General features: G+C 41.7%; 1 protein-coding gene across 1 annotated transcript in view; it reads right to left on the reverse strand.

The window, feature by feature from the left end:
* LOC135522635 (WW domain-containing adapter protein with coiled-coil-like) overlaps positions 1 to 18670 on the reverse strand; it is a 44014-nt gene extending 25344 nt beyond the window's left edge. The window contains exons 1-4 of the mRNA XM_064949083.1: positions 18444 to 18670; positions 18233 to 18266; positions 17305 to 17497; positions 6944 to 7038 (exon numbers count right to left, since the gene is read on the reverse strand). Coding sequence (XP_064805155.1) covers positions 6944 to 7038; positions 17305 to 17497; positions 18233 to 18266; positions 18444 to 18484 — 363 coding nt within the window. The 5' untranslated portion in view covers positions 18485 to 18670. The remainder of the gene's footprint in view (positions 1 to 6943; positions 7039 to 17304; positions 17498 to 18232; positions 18267 to 18443) is intronic.

Raw genomic sequence — 18670 nt, forward strand, 5'->3', positions numbered from 1 at the left:
GAGACGTGAAAATAGCTGTGCAGCGACGCTCCCCATCCAACCTGACAGAGCTTGAGAGGATCTGCAGAGAAGAATGGGAGAAACTCCCCAAATACAGGTGTGCCAAGCTTGTAACATCATACCTAAGAAGACTCGCGGTTGTAATCGCTGCAAAAGTTGCTTCAATGAAGCACTGAGTAAAGAGTCTGAATTCTTATGTATATGAGATGTCATTTTTTAAACAAATTTGTAAACATTTCTAAAAAACAGTTTTTGCTTTCTCATTATGGGGTAGTGTGTGTAGATTGATAAATTTAGGCTGTAACGTAACAAAATGTGGAAAAAGTTAAGGGGTCTGAATACTTTCTGAATGCACTATACAGAGTTAGATATATCTAATCGGGCAATTAAGCGATTAGGACTGGTTATCTGTAATGGTTATGATAAATGAGGCAGTGTTGCACACTATTGGCATAAGCCTAGAGATAAATGAGCACATTTTTCTCCAGAGCGGGCCTTGTGTTATAACAATATTTTTCCCCATTCCAAGTCAGAATATTTCTAATGCCAATCCTCCTTATTTTTGACAAGTGACAAACAACTTTGTAACCTACAAACATAATGACTATGTTCAATTTGCACCAGAACAAGGTTCCTTGCTGGTTGTTGCATCCCAGTCTTCACAGACGCGACCATCCTATGTCATGTGCAAACTGTCCACAAGACATTAAGATCCTCCTGTCCAATGACATTCAGTGTGAACCTGATCGAAGATGACCACTCCTACTCTGGGACGCGATATACATGGTTTCATCTATAAACTAAGGTACTAGTGAGGATTTCCTATGCTAGACAACTTGTTATAGCAGTTGATAAATCATTGATATTCTACCAATCATTTTCATGTAATTACATTAAGGTGGGAACATAGCAATATTCAATCAAAATCACCAGTTGATTTAAAACAATTGAACCCTTTCGCATGGTTATTGTCTTGACGGATTTGTCCGAAATTGTTTCACAATTTTTTGGTAAACTTTTCCATCTTTGCCGTTATGGCAGTGCAAATTGTTGTTGTGTCATATATTAAGCATTAAGTTATATTATACATTTAACTTGAACCCTGGATCTAGCCATCGGACAGTTGTTTATATGGAGATCTCAGAAATGCAGTGCAACTACGTAACATTGTATGCTTTCTTATGTTACAGGGTGATAAGATTCCAGGGGCACACAAATCACCCAAAATATATGTGATTAGTGCTATTCCAGATCAAATACAATCTTGGTAGACCGAGTCGTCATCTGTTCATTCTTTCAACCCATCGAAATGTTAAACCAAGTATTTTCATTATATAGACACAACCTATGTGTTTTAATAAAATCAACCATATGTAGGCTACTGAGCTTGTCTGATGCTTTAAGCACACAGTGATTAAATAATTCAGAAACAAATTACTCAGTGATCATGACAGCCTAACCAGAAGAGAGAGAGAAAAAAAAAACTCTTCCTAAACAACCACCAAAAAAACACTGCAGGCCTTTGCAGATTCTGCATTATGTTCCAAAAGTTACCGTTAATAGGCTACAGCAGGGGTCGTCAGATCCTTTTCCATTAGGAGTGTCAATTTTCCTTACAATTTCTTATATTTAACCAAGAAAGTTAGTTAAGAACCAATTCTGATTTACAATGACGGCCCAATCCGGCTAAACCCGGACAACGCTGGGCCAATTGTGCGCTGCCCTATGGGACTTCCAATTACAGACTGTTGTGATACAGCCTGGAATCGAACCAGTGTCTGTAGTGACGCCTCTAGCACTGAGATGCAATGCCTTAAACTACTGCGCCACTCGGGAGCTCAAACCTCTAACAATCTGCGTGACAGTTATGACTTTCATATGCACATTTCGTGGAACAGTTTCATTTCTTTTATAAAGTCATATCTCAAATCCTTGTCATGTGACTAATACAAATGATATGCTAATGAAAATTATACAAACCTAAAAGTAACTTCTTAACCTTGCCAACTATATAAAAAGAGCCTACGTAAAGCCAACAAATAAACACACTTCAGCCTGCAGATACAAAAGATCCTGATAAAAATAGATCACATTGGCTATGCATGGCCAATCTGCAAGGAACTTGAAACATTGTATCAACTAGGTCCAGCCCAAAGCATGCACTAACAAACTTGCAGCATTGTATAAAATATTCTGGACCCTCATCCCCAGACAGACACAGCTGTAGGCTATCTGGGCAAGAAGTAATCAGGTAGGCAGGACTATTATTGGCGATTCCACCGGATCAGAGCATGACATTTTTTTGTTTCTTTCATGCCGATTGGTTATTGAAAGGGAGAGCTGGATAGATTTTTCACACAGGCTACATAAAGGAACTAATGTAATTTAATGGATGTAAAAACAGACTGTTTACTTGCTGTTTGAGGTGAAGATTTGTTGCATTTGAGAAGCTCCACAGCTCATTAATAGTGGTGGTGAGTTAAGACAATCAGAAATAGAAATCAGACCAACAAATGGGCACATTTATAATCCTATATTTGCTCGCAGGCCAGGTAGCCTAGGCCTACTTCTATGTATAATCAGGTGAGTGTCCTTACTCAACATTGACAGGAGCTCTACAAACAAAATTTATAAATTGACAACTCGTAAATGGAATAACACAAAATGTGTTTCTCACAAGTGTAGCCTAGGATGTGCACTCTGCAAACAACATGTCCACTCCTCCAATGAGAACTATAAAATACCAATAATAATAAACTGAATGTATTAAAATAACGGATAAATAATAAAAAGGATAAATAAAATAAAAGTTAACAGACATTATGGGAATTAACGGTAATTGTACTACTGATGATACTGGTGTGCCATCCCCACAGCCTTCGCTGATTAGTCCACTGAGACAGGCGTCAATCAAGACATATGCCATACAATTTAGCAGTTTTTGGGGCAGCTGCTTGACCCTAAACAAATATTGTCGACCAAAAGCCAATCGATTTAATAGGGTCAGCCCTAATGCGCTTACAAAATGTATTTGCTTCTCACTGAAAAAGTCCCCCCATACCTTGATACGGTCATTAACATGGTTCTTATATTATGAATTATATTTGTTGGAATGCGAATTTGGTGTCGAGCTGTTTAATCACGCAGTGATATTTTCACACACAGACCATGTGATCTAGGAAGGAAGGGATGTGACGAAGGGAAAGGTGTTTGCGAGGAATGTCCAGAATATTTTGGTGTTGGGAGTCTCATTCGTTACGACTGTGAAGACGGTTGTGTCTAGATACACAGATCTAAGATCCTTAGCGAATTGATGTTGGATATATGTTGTCCTCTTGATTTACAGCAGGATCGTTAGATTGAATAGAAGCATCAAGGTAATGAATTAGTTCATCTTTTCATATGTTTTTGTGCACAGTCCACGGTGCGCAATTGTGTGTATAGACTGTTTGCGCAACACCCAACGCTATTCTTATGAATTATTCTGGATATATTGACAAATTACATTTACAATAAGACCTAGTATTGAAATAACATGAAATATATTTTGTCTTCCATGGTACACCTGCAATTGTAAAACAATACAAGGGACTTGACGTAGCCGACTTGAACTTGGAGCTCAGACCTTCATGTTGTCTATTGGAATAGGCCTATATTTGGAAAATAAAATATTTCCCCAATTTGGTGTTTTAAAAGTCCTTGTAATTATGTAGCCAAATTATAAAGTTACCATGCGCCAATTTCAGTTTTTATCCATTTTGTGAGATGTGGCCACCTTAGTTTGTTCCCCGCCTCTTCAGTTGAAGGGTCTTGCGCCACGCTTGCGGTAAAACCATTTGCGGCTATTATGAGGACGACAACATTAATGCTGTCTTCAACTTGGCTTTCCATACAAATCCTTCCATTCCAAAAGGAACCTGGTTTTTGGTGTGTTTCTCATAAAACCAGCGATCGCAAAATTCAAAAATTATATTAATTGGTGATATTCTCTATTTATGGATGTATTAAGCATGCATGCCTTTATTTTTCACCTTTATTTAACCAGGTAGGCCAGTTGAGATCAAGTTCTTTTTTACAACTGCGACCAGGCAAAGATAAAGCAAAGCAGTGCGACAAAAACAACAGTTACACATGGGATAAACAAACGTACCGTCAAAAATCTATATACAGTGTGTGCAAAAGTAGAAGAGTGGGGAGGTAAGGCAATAAATAGGCCGTAGTGGCGAAGTAATTACAATTTAGCATTAACACTGGAGTGATAGATGTGCAGATGATGATGTGCAAGTAGACATACCGGGGTGCAAAAGAGCAAGAGGATAAGTAACAATATGGGGATGAGGTAGTTAGGTGTGCTATTTACAGATGGGCTGTATACAGGTACAGTGATCGGTAAGCTGCTCTGACAGCTGATGCTTAAAGTTAGAGAGATAAGTCTCCAGCTTCAGTGATTTTTACAATTCGTTCCAGTCATTGACAGCAGAGAACTGGAAGGAAAGGCGGGCAAAGGAGGTGTTGGCTTTGGGGATGACCAGTGAAATATACCTGCAGGAGCAAGTGCTATGGGTGGGTGCTGCTATGGTGACCAGTGAGCTGAGATAAGGTGGGCTTTACCTAGCAAAGACTTATAGATGACCTGGAGCAAGAGAGTTTGGCGATGAATATATAGTGAGGGCCAGCCAACGAGAGCATACAGGTCACGGTGGTGGGTAGTATATGGGGCTTTGGTGACAAAACAGATGGCACTGTGATAGACTGCATCCAATTTGCTGAGTAGAGTGTTGGAGGCTATTTTATAAATGACATCGTCGAAGTCAAGGATCTGTAGGATAGTCAGTTTTACGAGGGTATTTTCAGCAGCATGAGTGAAAGAAGCTTTGTTGCGAAATAGGAAGCCGATTCTATATTTAATTTTAGATTGGAGATGCTTAATGTGAGTCTGGAAGGAGAGTTTAGTCTAACCAGACATCCTAGGTATTTGTAGTTGTCCACATATTCTAAGTCCAAAGCGTCCAGAGTAGTGATTCTAGTCGGGCGGCAGGATGCGGGCAGCAATCGTTTGAAGAGCATGCATTTAGTTTTACTAGCATTTAAAAGCAGTTGGAGGCCACGGAAGGAGTGTTGTATGGCATTGAAGCTCGTTTGGACGTTTGTTAGCGCAGAGTCCAAAGGAGGGCCAGATGTATACAGAATGGTGTCGTCTGCGTAGAGGTGACTCAAGAATCACAAGCAGCAAGAGCGACATCATTGATGTATACAGAGAAAAGTGTCTGCCCAAGAATTGAACCCTGTGGCACCCCCATAGAGACTGCCAGAGGTCAGGACAACAGACCCTCCGATTTGACACACTGAACTCTGTCGGAGAAGTAGTTTGTGAACCAGGCAAGGCATTCATTAGAGAAACCAAGGATATTGGGTCTGCCGATAAGAATGCGGTGATTGACAGTCGAAAGCCTTGGCCAAGTTGATGAAGACGGACGGCTGCACAGTACTGTCTTTTATCGATGCCGGTTATGATATAGTTTAGGACCTTGAGCGTGGCTGAGGTGCACCCATGACCACCCCGGAAACCAGATTGCATAGTGGAGAAGGAACTCTGTTTATTAACTTGGCTTACGAAGATTTTAGAAAAGGCAGGGTAGGATGGATATAGGTCTATAACAGTTTGGATCTAGAGTGTCTCCCCCTTTAAAGAGGGGGATAACTGCGGCAGCTTTCCAATCGTTGGCGATCTTCGACGATACGAAAGAGGTTGAATAGGCTAGTAATAGGGGTTGCAACAATTTCGGCAGATCATTTTAGAAAGAGGGTCCAGATTGTCTTGCCCAGCTGATTTGTACAGGTCCAGATTTGCTGCTCTTTCAGAACATCAGCTATCTGGATTTGGGTGAAGGAGAGGTGGCGGGGGACGATGACAAGTTGCTGCAGGGGGTGCTGAGATGTTGGCCGGGGTAGGGGTAGCCAGGTGGAGAGCATGGCCAGCCGTATTCTCCATGGACTTTAGTGTCTTTTTGGAATTAGTGCTAAAGGATGAACTTTTCTTTCCTAACTGACTGTGTATATCGGTTCCTAACTTCCCTGAAAAGTTGCACATTGCAGGGGGCTATTTGATGCTAATGCAGTACGCCACAGGTTTTTTTTTTTTGCTGGTCAAGGGCAGTCAAGTCTGGGGTGAACCAAGGGCTATATCAGGTCTTAGTTCTACATTTTCTGAACAGGGCATGCTTATTTAAGATGGTGAGGAAAACACTTTTAAAAAGCAACCAGGCATCCTCTACTGACGGGATGAGGTCAATATCCTTCCAGGATACCCAGGCCAGGTCGAATAGATAGACTTGCTCGATAAAGTGTTTTAGGGAGCGTTTGACAGTTGCCAATGTCTGTATGAACCCTGCTTTAAGGCTATATAGTCCTAGGTCTATGTTGTTGTATAGGTGGAGTTATGGTTCAATTGGAATATATTCCTTTTAGTACACATGTGGAACTGAATAAAAATCATATTTGTTTAAGTTTCAAACCATTTTTAAATGTGGATCCAATGTCACACATTGGACTCATTATTTATAGAAAGACCAACATACAGAACAAGGTCTTGGTCCAGTCTCTGGAGTGTAGCTGTAGATTCCCACTCAAAGAGAGACTCTCTCTTCAATGTGCTAAATACATCAATCACTAGGGGTTCATCACAATAGTCTCTCCTTACTGCTGAAGTGTGCACTTGTACACCCCCCCCCCCCCCCCCACACACACATTTCAAATCATTGGAGTGGTGTAGGCATGTTCTAGAGGGAGTTTACACCATATTTCTTAATGCAATAATTTCAAATCCATGCAGTGAAGTGAACAATCGCACACTGCTGGGGAAAGGAGAGATGGGGACATAGCCCAGCCCACCATGACATAACATCGACAACACAGAGAGGTGGTAAGCGGGTACTGTACTTACTGCGTCTGATGTCTTGCTGGGGTTTGAATGTGAATTGGAGCTGCTTTGATGTGTGCTGTGGTTGTGTGAATTTTCCTGTGGAGAATAACTCGTCCCTAGAAAAGAACAAAAAGGTAGATGGTTTTTAATTCAACCAATAGGCAACTTTGTTATTATACTATCATATTGCTAGATATGGAACAATAACGACAGTCCTTTGTCACCTGTCCAATTTTGTCTGTGTAATTAAAAATCCAATCAAGATTAATGGTAGCCTAACTAACCTAGTAGCCTAACTTATGGGACTCCCAATAACGTCCGGTTGTGATACAGCCTGGAACCGAAGCAGGGTCTGCAGTGACACCTCTAGCGCTGAGATGCAGTGCCTTAGACCACTCCGTACCTTGGGAGCCCTGATACGGGCATCCAACTACTGTGAGTCTAATCAAACCAAACAGACACTGCAATATTTAGTTATTGCAACTTACAAGTTGACCACTTTTCAGATACAGTACGTGTATATATACGGTGTAAACACATTTAGAGGAAAACTGACTTGCCAGAAAGATACTTCTCCAATTCAAAACTAAAAAGTTGAAGCTTACAATTAACAAATGTTTTACTACAAACCAATGCCAAAAAGTTGCATCACTGGCAGATTTTTTACATTTAACTAGGAAAGTCAGATAACTGGCAGATGAGTGAGTACTTTACCCATCCAATAAGACATTTTTTTTTTTTAAACTTCCTTGTGATGCAGATACAAATGGTGTTTTAACATTTACTGGGCCATAATGCGTGTGGATGCAGGCCAAGGGGGAGGAGGGATGATTGTGTGTGCGCGCATGCATGTCAATGTATCAGTGAGAGAGACTCCTCTCCCACAGGGCAGGTGTCAGTCATACTGCTACTCCACTGTATTCAGCCTTTAACATGAGAGCAAAGTATTATTTTTAATCAAACATGTTGCAAGCTACTCTGATTCTTTTTTATTTTGTTGCCTTCAAATAGGCCCGTTCTTCTCTTCTACCCTGCAACTCTTCACTGGGTCCTTAGTGTACAAGATATGTTTTTCTGTCAATATACCTAGTAAAATAACAGTTATTAAAACCCTTGGGGACCCTTAAAATTATTTTTTATTTTCTTGAATACTGCTTCTTACGTCTTATTTTTCCTGGTTTGGGATTGTGCTTCGTATTGTTTTTTTTACACTGTATATAACAATTACTCATTGAGATAATGAAATAGATGTTCTGAGTCCATGTCAATGCTTAAATCACACCAGAAGACCATTGAGGCCTGAAAAGGAGATATACACTGCTCAAAAAATAAAGGGAACACTAAAATAACACATCCTAGATCTGAATGAATGAAATATTCTTATGAAATACTTTTTTCTTTACATAGTTGAATTTGCTGACAACAAAATCACACAAAAAGTATCAATGGAAATCAAATTCATCAACGCACGGAGGTCTGGATTTGGAGTCACTCAAAATAAAAAAATTAAACCACACTACAGGCTGATCCAACTTTGATGTAATGTCCTTAAAACAAGTGAGGCTCAGTCGTGTGTGTGGCCTCCACGTGCCTGTATGACCTCCCTACAACGCCTGGGCATGCTCCTGATGAGGTGGCGGATGGTCTCCTGAGGGATCTCCTCCCAGACCTGGACTAAAGCATCCGCCAACTCCTGGACAGTCTGTGGTGCAACGTGGCGTTGGTGGATGGAGCGAGACATGATGTCCCAGATGTGCTCAATTGGATTCAGGTCTGGGGAATGGGCGGGCCAGTCCATAGCATCAATGCCTTCCTCTTGCAGGAACTGCTGACACATTCCAGCTACATGAGGTCTAGCATTGTCTTGCATTAGGAGGAACCCAGGGCCAACCGCACCAGCATATGGTCTCACAAGGGGTCTGAGGATCTCATCTCGGTACCGAATGGCAGTCAGGCTACCTCTGGTGAGCACATGGAGGGCTATGCGGCCCCCCAAAGAAATGCCACCACACACCATGACTGACCCACCGCCAAACCTGTTCATGCTGGAGGTTGTTTCAGGCAGCAGAACGTTCTCCACTGCGTCTCCAGACTCTGTCACGTGCTCAGTGTGAACCTGCTTTCATCTGTGAAGAGCACAGGGCGCCAGTGGCGAATTTGCCAATCTTGGTGTTCTCTGGCAAATGCCAAACGTCCTGCGCAGTGTTGGGCTGTAAGCACACCCCCACCTGTGGACGTCGGGCCCTCATACCACCCTCATGGAGTCTGTTTCTGACCGTTTGAGCAGACATGCACATTTGTGGCCTGCTGGAGGTCATTTTGCAGGGCTCTGGCAGTGCTCCTCCTTGCACAAAGGCGGAGGTAGCAGTCCTGCTGCTGGGTTGCTGCCCTCCTACGGCCTCCTCCACGTCTCCTGATGTACTGGCCTGTCTCCTGGTAGCGCCTCCATGCTCTGGACACTACGCTGACAGACACAGCAAACCTTGCCACAGCTCGCATTGATGTGCCATCCTGGCTGAGCTGCACTACCTGAGCCACTTGTGTGGGTTGTAGACTCCGTCTCATGCTACCACTAGAGTGAAAGCACCGCCAGCATTCAAAAGTGACCAAAACATAAGCCAGGAAGCATAGGAACTGAGAAGTGGTCTGTGGTCACCAACTGCAGAACCACTCCTTTATTGGGTGTGTCTTGCTAATTGCCTATAATTTCCACGTGTTGTCTATTCCATTTGCACAAAATCATGTGAAATTTATTGTCAATCAGTGTTGCTTCCTAAGTGGACAGTTTGATTTCACAGAAGTGTGACTGACTTGGAGTTACATTGTGTTGTTTAAGTGTTCCCTTTATTTTTTTGAGCAGTGTATGAGTGTAATTCCCCTTTTGCGTATCGAGCAAGAGCGGAACGTGTCAGTCGAGCAGTGTTTCTGCAGTTAGCCCTACTGCTGTAGCACATGTCAAGGCAGAGTTAAAAAAAAAAAAAAAAAGCCATCCAATGGACACAAATCAAATTAACACAGTTGTCAGGTATGACTACTTTGCAGTATACATTTAATTGAGAAGGTTTATGGGGAAAGTCTACCTACAAGACCCCAGTTATCATTACTAAATGGTTACATACGGACAGACGCACACCAAAAAGACAGACGGTCAATCTTGCTGGAAATTAAATTGGCAGATAGTTACGTTTGGCTTTTTAAGCCAATAGTGGCGAACCAGGGGTGGGATAATGTCAATGTGGCTTTGATTGGATAGTGGCCGGAAGCTTCATGTTTATGACAGTTTGTGATGGCAAGCTACCGGTAGCTCGCGATTTACCCGTTTAAGACCCCAGTCAAAAGTATGGACACCTACTCCATCATGAGTTTCTTTATTTTACTATTTTCTACATTGTAGAATAATAGTGAAGACATCAAAACAATGAACTAACATATATGGGATCATGTAGTAACCCCCCCCAAAAAGTGTCTAAATATATTTTATATTTGAGATTCTTCAAAGTAGCCACCCTTTGCCTTGATGACAGCATGGCACACTCTTGGCATTCTATCAACCAGCTTCATGAGGTAGTCACCTGGAATGCTTTTCAATGAACAGGTGTGCCTTGTTACAAGTTTATTTGTGGAATGTATTTCCTTCTTAACTCATTTGAGCCAATCAGTTGTGTTGTGACAAGGTAGGGGTGGTATACAGAATATGCCCTATTTGGTAAAAGACCAAGTCCATATTATGGAAAGTACAGCTCAAATAAGCAAAGAGAAAGACAGTCCATCATTACTTTAAGACATGAAGGTCAGTCAATCCGGACAACTTCAAGAACTTTTAAAGTTCCTTCAAGAGCAGTCGCAAAAACCACCAAGCGCTATGATGAAACTGGCTCTCATGAGGACTGCCACAGGAAAGGAAGACCCAGAGTTACCTCTGCTGCAGAGGAGAAGTTCATTAGAGTTACCAGCCTCTGCTTCACAGAGTTCAAGTAGCAGACACATCAACTGTTCAGAGGAGACTACGTGAATCAGGCATTCATGGTCAAATTGCTGCAACCACTACTAAAGGACACCAATAAGAAGAAGAGACTTGCTTGGGCCAAGAAACGAGCAATGGACATTAGACCAGTGGAAATCTGTCCTTTGGTCTTATGAGACCAAATTTTTGATTTTTGGTTCCACCTGCCATGTCTTTGTGAGACACAGAGTAGGTGAATGGACTATATCTGCATGTGTGGTTCCCACTGTGAAGCATGGAGGTGGTGGTGCTTTGCTGGTGACAATGTCAGTGATCAATTTAGAATTCAAGGCACACTTAACCAGCATGGCTACCACAACATTCTGCAGCGATACACCATCCCATCTGGTTTGCGCTTAGTGGGAATATCATTTATTTTTCAACAGGACAATGACCCAACACACCTACACGCTGTGTAAGGGCTATTTGACCAAGAAGGAGAGTGGTGGAGTGCTGCATCAGATGACCTGGCCTCCACCATCAACCGACCTTAACCCAAATGAGATGGTTTGGGATGAGTTGTACCGCAGAGTGAAGGAAAAGCATCCAACAAGTGCTCAGCATATGTGGGAACTCATTCAAGACTGTAGGAAAAGCATTCCAGGTGAAGCTGGTTGAGAGAATGCCAAGAGTGTGCAAAGCTGTCATCAAGAAGAATCTAAAATATATTTGGATTTGTTTAACACTTTTTTGGTTACTACATGATTCCACGTGTGTTATTTCATAGTTTTGATGTCTTTACTATTATTATACAATGTAGAAAATCGTAAAGAAAAAAGAAAAACCCTGTAATGCGTGGGTGTGTCCGAACTTTTTACTGGACTGTACACCCTCATGTTATATTAGGGAAATTGTGTTTCCAGAGCTAGGGCTGACAGTGAAAACCAGAATCAACCTCTACATATTCAAAACAGTTGCTTTGTGAGAAGGTGATAAAGTTCAGTTATGTAAAGGCAAGCTGAAAAGTACCAGTGGCCCGGCTTCGGTGCCAAGAGAAAGTAGGATCGCCGGAGCCTTTTCCCAGTGAGGCACAGGTCCCTGCCCGGAGTAGATGGAAAAAGTCTGTGCCTTTTTAGTAAAACACTGGGGCAAATCCTGTATGAAAACGCATCAGAGGCAGAAACAGCGCCATCTAATGCAGAACTGTCTCGAATGGAATTCTCAAATTCGAGGGAAACCCGGGAGAGCACGGCCCAGTTTCACTACTGCTGCAAACTCAATGAGAATTCGGGCTGGTGGTGCCGTTACTACGCAACCACCAAGCTGATCACTGCTGGATGCTGAAAACGACTAGCTAGCTTGTCTGGGATTGTTGCTGTTAGCTAGCACATGGACAAGCAGTACTGCAGTAGTCAGACATGACACAAATTAACACCATAGCTGGATACAGCATTAATTTTTGCACAAAATTATGATAACAGTCATCCCTCAAATGCTAGCAAATCAGAGTTGAAACACGCTAGCGAGCTAACGTGAGCTAGTAGGAATTTTAGCTGGCCAGGTCGTATTGAAAGCTCGCTAGCTACATCATATCAAACATGTAATGTGCTTTGCTTTGTTAGCTAGCAGCTAATAGCCAATGCCAAGACACGCAAGGTTAAGCTACATAGCTAGCCTGTTATGCCAACAACGACGCTAACATCAGCATGCTAGTACATGGCTCCAAGTCTGACTGGCACGAGTATGGGAAAATTTTAGTTACTGCATGGTGAGGGTGAATTAAATTCTTCAACATCTTGCTAGCTTGCAACATTAGCAAAGCCAGCTGCAGTCACATACAGGCTCAAGCAAGATGACATTTCTCATTTCTGGAGGCAGTGGAAACGTAATCTGAGCTAGCCCACCAAGGCCAGCTCAACCTGAGTAGACTTCAAAGTAACAATGGAAATCTGGCTATAGTGCACTGCTTTTGACCACCAGGGCCCATATGACAGGGCATCCCTGAACAAAGCAGGTGAGGGAGGTAGAGGTGTCAAACACTCATATCTATGGCAACCAAAAGGCCAGCCATTGCCCAGAACAACTATTAGCTGTGACAGCTCTGTGCAGCCAGCAGAATCAGCAGCAGACATTTAATAATAAATATGGTTGGGTATGGAGGTATGCTTTATCTAAAGATGTTTCAACAGCCAACAAATTAAATCAATTAAGACATTATCACATAAATGACTGTCACACTTATTTCCTTGCAAGCGTAAATGTTGTGATAATCTAACTTTTATAGAAATAATGCAGATCTCTAGGTTAGAAGACTGACAAACGGGCAGGAGAAGATGGTGCCTCTGTGCATTAGAGGTCCTAAAGCCTCGTGACTCATCTGAAAACCAGAACATTGAGGCTTAGTTTGTAGTCACTGTGCATGAAAGACTATGGGGTAATAAGTAGCTGTCAACGTCTAGTCGACCAACTTTGGCAACTTTCAAAACATGCATTTTTCCTTCCTTCAAGCAATCATTGATCTTACATTACTAGATAGATTTTAGAAAGCTCGCCATTGCATTGCTTTCAACAATCACATCATGTCAGAGTGATTTCCTTCAAGGATTTCAGATACTTTTAAAATGCAGAACAGAGCCCTTGTCCTTAACTCTGAGCCTCGTCCCATGCAGTTGGCCTTGGTGCTGTGGCCATCTCTTCTTTTGTTCCCCATATGGTATGTTGAAGAATGATCAAAGAGTTGGCTACAACGCATCGGGTCTATAGTATGGGATGAATGTTAGTTAGCGCCTACCAACAGTGAAAGACTGCTGGAAAAGGGGGAAAGAAAGTATGTATGTATCATTTAACTAACATGTCAAAGCGAAAGCAAATTGATTAATGAAATGTACTGCCATTTCCTTGCACTTAGGATATAACTCCCCATAAAAAAAAGAGTTCTCACAATCATAGGCCGAGCTTGTATATCAGAGGCATGTTTTACCTAGATGAAATACAATGTTGAGTTCACTCTCATGCATTTGATCATATGTAATTAGGCAGGCTTTTTTTCAGTGTAGTATTTACAGTGTATGCACTGACTTATCAAAGGAGAACGCAATTCAGGGCCTCTATTCATAGTGTCTCAGAGTGGGAGTGCTGCAGTTTTGCCTTTTAGACCATAATGACTAAGATTACACGGACAGGAGGGACCTGATCCTAGACCTCTGACACGTTTGTTGAATACGGGCCCAGATGTCCCTTTGGCTGCGTTTACAGGGCAGGGAGGTTTTGATATTTTTCCCACTGATTCGATTTTTTTGACCAATAATAAAATCAGCCAGTTTCAAATCAGATACATTTCAATGCTGATCTGATTTGTCAAAAGACGAATTAGTGAACAAAATATCAGATTTGGGCTGCCTATGTAAACGCAGCCTTTGCCACTGTTACATATTCCCATGTGCCACAGATATGTTCAGCTAGACCTTAGGGGTGTAACGGTACACGTATTTGTACTGAACAATTAGGTACAGGGACCTTGGTACGGTCCACACTATGAAACCAAAAAATATTTACAATACAATACAAACACACTAGGCTATGCCTACACTGCGTTGTAGGCCTCTTGAGTAAATCATTCCAGGCTATTTAAACTATACAAAAATATGAATACACAACGTGAAGCGCTGGCCACATGTTTCGTAAGCTGAAATAAAAGATCCCACTAATGTTCCATGCGCACAAAAAGCTTGTTTCTCAAATGTTGTGCACAAATTTGTTTACATCCCTGTTAGTGAGCATTTCTCCTTTGCCAAAATGATCCACCCACCTGACAGGTGTGGCATATCAATAAGATGATCAAACAGCATGATCATTACACAGGTGCACCTTGTGCCGGGGACAATAAAAGACAACTAAAACGTGCAGTTGTTTCACAACACAATGCCACAGTTGAGGGAGCATGCAATTGGCTGACTGCAGGAACACCCACCAGAGTGGTTTCCAGAGAATTGAATGTTCATTTCTCTACCATAAGACGCCTTCAACGTCATTTAAAGAATTTGGAAGTACATCCAACTAGCCTCACAACCACAGACCACGTGTAACCACACCAGCCCAGGATTTCCACATCCAGCTTCTTCACCTGCGGGATCGTCTGAGACCAGCCAACCGGACAGCTGATGAAAATGAGGAGTATTTCTGTCTGTAATAAAGCCCTTTTGTGGGGAAAAACGTATCCTGATTGCCTAGGCCTGGCTCCCCAGTGGGTGGGCACCCATGGCTGCGCCCCTGCCCAATCATGTGAAATCCATAGATTAAGGTTCAATGCATTGATTTCAATTGACTGATTTCCTTATACGAACTGTAACTCTGTAAAATCGTTGAAATTGTTGCATGTTGCGTTTATATTTTCGTTCAGCAGTGTTAAAACAACTATAGCATTTCAAACTGTCCTTTTGTGAGGCACAGCGGGGAACAAGTTCTGTTCTATAGCGAGTGGTGGGTTCAATAAACCAGGAGGATTCTCCATCATCGTTTAAAATCTCCAATTTAGGAACATTTTGGTTTCAACGACGATGGACAGAATGTCACCACTGCTCACCGAAAATAGCTTATGCAGCTGACGACACCCCAAACATGTTGACACACTTACGCCGACATCCACCCAGTACTCCTACCACTGTAGCAAGACAAAGGCAAAAAAACAACAACTTCACCCCTCTGCATTAACAAAGCCGATTCTGACCAGGAAATTACAAGAACGATAGGTATGTTTCCAGCTGTGGATATGCGCCCATTCTCATGGTTGAGAAGAATAGGGGGTTTCAGCCCCTCGTGAAAGTGCTCGAGCCATGTTACAAACTTCGTCCTCTCACAACCATTTCAGCAAACAGGTAGTACCCGCTCTATATAAGCAAGTTAAAGCTGATGTCAATGAATTGGCCAATGCACCCTGCACTGCGCTTACTGCAGATGGACTGCAGAGTGCTACTTAACAGTGACAGCCCATCACATTACCCTGAGTGGGAAATGACAAATCCCGTGCTACAGACACGGCCGCTTTATGAGTCACACAAGTGTGCATATTTGTATCTTCGTAAGAAAACATTATAGCATACGCCTATACAATGTCTGAGCCATGTTTATGTATTGATTTCACATGCATATTGCACTTTATTTTATTGTTGAGTAATCGTGTGTTTTCATTAATTTTTAAGAAAATACAAAGTGTTGTTATTCCTGATTGCTCTCTCATCAGGCATTATGATTCATGAACATATATGGAATCAGGAATAACACTTTGTATTTTCTTAAAAGTCTACCAAAGTAACTGTTGGAAATTTCATTTTCCCGCTGTACCGAAACGTGACCCCAAAACGTAGCAAACCGTGGGTTCGGTGAAACGTTAGATCCGTACCAGATATTGATGAAGTGATATAATCTATCCACTGGTCTTTCACTGTTCGTACATGTCTCATTAGGTTAAGCTATTCTCATTGTGGGTGAAGAAGACAAACAGCAACCGATTTCCAGTCAGGGCAAGGGGAGAGAGCAGACATTTTGGATAAAATGACCAAAACCAAGAAAAAGACTATCACAGTAACTGTAAATTAGCCTAAATAATCTGAAGATGTATTAAAGAATGATGCACAGCTAGAGTTAACCAGATGCAAAACAGAAGTATAACAATGGGAAATGAAGGTTGCAGACTATAATGCTGTTATGTCACTGCCAAGTGACCGAAGTTGGTGTGTTTGAATACTATTCCCAAAATAATATTACAATGAAAGACTAGTGGATAGTTAAGGAAATGGTTACAGAGGCTACCTGAATTAATCAAATATAAGTAAATAGTTGACAGAACTATTTATCTAATATTGTGCATTTGCAAACTGAAGCGCTAGTTCAAGGAGATGCACTTTACTGAGTTGCCGTTTGCCAACTAGCCTTCATGACTTGACTGTCTAGTTTCACCACAGCACTCAGAACGTTGTCTCGGCTTCCCTATCCTAGATATGAAGTACCATTCGACTAATGTTTGACAATGCAACATGTAAATAACTGTCATTAAACAGTTTGAGAAATGTGGCTAGCTGTCTGCCTACTAGAATCACAACAATGGTTGCCAAATTAACCACACCAAACTATTAAAGACCGATTTAAGGCATGTGACCAAACACTACTTCTCAGTCATAACTGTTGCCTTGTGCTTCAGATCCAGAAAAGCAACCTAATGAGAGAAAGTGGGCCTACTGTTGTTGTATTAGCAACATAGCAGTATTTCTGAATAGGTATAGGCTATATCATCCTAGGCTATATCATTCAGTTTAACATATTAAAGCTGCAGACAAATCAGTAGTAAAATTAGCCAAGGGAGAAATTAAGTCGGACACTGGTGTTTCGCTACTTCAAATAATTGGCTTGTTTGAATCAAGATCGTTTTCGACATATTTCTCACCTCCATCCCTCTCTCTGGCCCGGTGCGTGTGGACTGCCTTTGCCCTGCCATGCCCCGAGTTATCGATGTGTTTGTTGTCAGGACTGTCAGATCGACGATACATTTTACATGGAGGAGTGGCATCTGCGGTGTCTCGCATCTTGTCATGGCGATGATCACCACCGGGGTGACTCTTCGACGAGTATTTGAGCGTCTATAAACACCAAAGACATCAATAACGTTAGATTCTGGAACTGCAATCGGTTCAGAGCAATGCTCAATTAGAACGGCTCGACCAAAATCTACAAATATTGTGCCCAAATATCATTGCCAATAAAAAGTGTTTGTGTCTTGCAAATTCCAAAAAGTCGTGACTTAATCCTGTAGTTAGATCAGTTGTGCCTGTAGTACGTCACACGCTATTATAATGGCTCCATAGATGGGCATTGGAAATAGACTAAACCCTGCGCATTTAAGAATAAACTAAATGCTGGGTTAAACGACACATTTTGAAATCCACCAAATGAAATCAATAGATCCGTGGTAGTTCAAGTGCTGTGTCTTGACATATAACGAGATATAATTATTCAATTGCACAGATAAACTAATTTAGATGGCTGTGCAGATTGGTAACTGAACGTTGTTTACATACTTCTGATCTTTGGTCTTACTGTGACATATTACGAATAGGCCGGGATTCCAGCTAACGTTAGCTAACAGGCTAACTGAACTCCAATAAAACTCGCTAGTAAATGTGTTCATAAGGCAAAGTTCGATCTGCCGGTCATAATTATGAAAACAAAACAGAGCATTCTTTTTTTTGTTCAAATTCAAAGGAAATTGGCTACTTTTCGATTTATTTTCCGCACTGAGGCCTGTAGTGTTCAGGAAGCCTGCACTAGAGTATCCATTTTAATCTTATTTGTTGCTAGCTAACATTAACAAGTACCTGGTAGGGCTGTGAATCCCTTCGGTCGTTGCACCTAAAAAAAATAAAGAAACAGGTTGTAAAGATTAATGTTTAAAAAAAACTTATACAATAGTCAGCAACAGCTGAATATCTGCCATAAATGTCTACTTAGTTTGGTTTCAATAAAAATGGCGGATTGTCAAAGCTAAGAAGGAAATTCTGAATAGAAGTAAGGTTAGGAGCTATTTACCCATCGCTGAGTCTCGGTTGTTTCCTTGCATACATTACCATCAATGCCGTGTTAGTGTGTGTGGAGTGGATGTGAAAGATGGACTAAGTTGTATTTTTATTTCAGCAACCCGTTCTCGTCTATTATTTCAATAGTTCTGATTATTTTGAGGAGCTCTTCGGCTTCGCTAATCAGAAGAGGGCTCACGGTCCATCTCCCACTCGCAAACACCAACTGCCCCTATCTAC

The sequence above is a fragment of the Oncorhynchus masou genome, chromosome 30, assembly GCF_036934945.1.
Source record: "Oncorhynchus masou masou isolate Uvic2021 chromosome 30, UVic_Omas_1.1, whole genome shotgun sequence".
Lineage (NCBI taxonomy): Eukaryota > Metazoa > Chordata > Actinopteri > Salmoniformes > Salmonidae > Oncorhynchus > Oncorhynchus masou.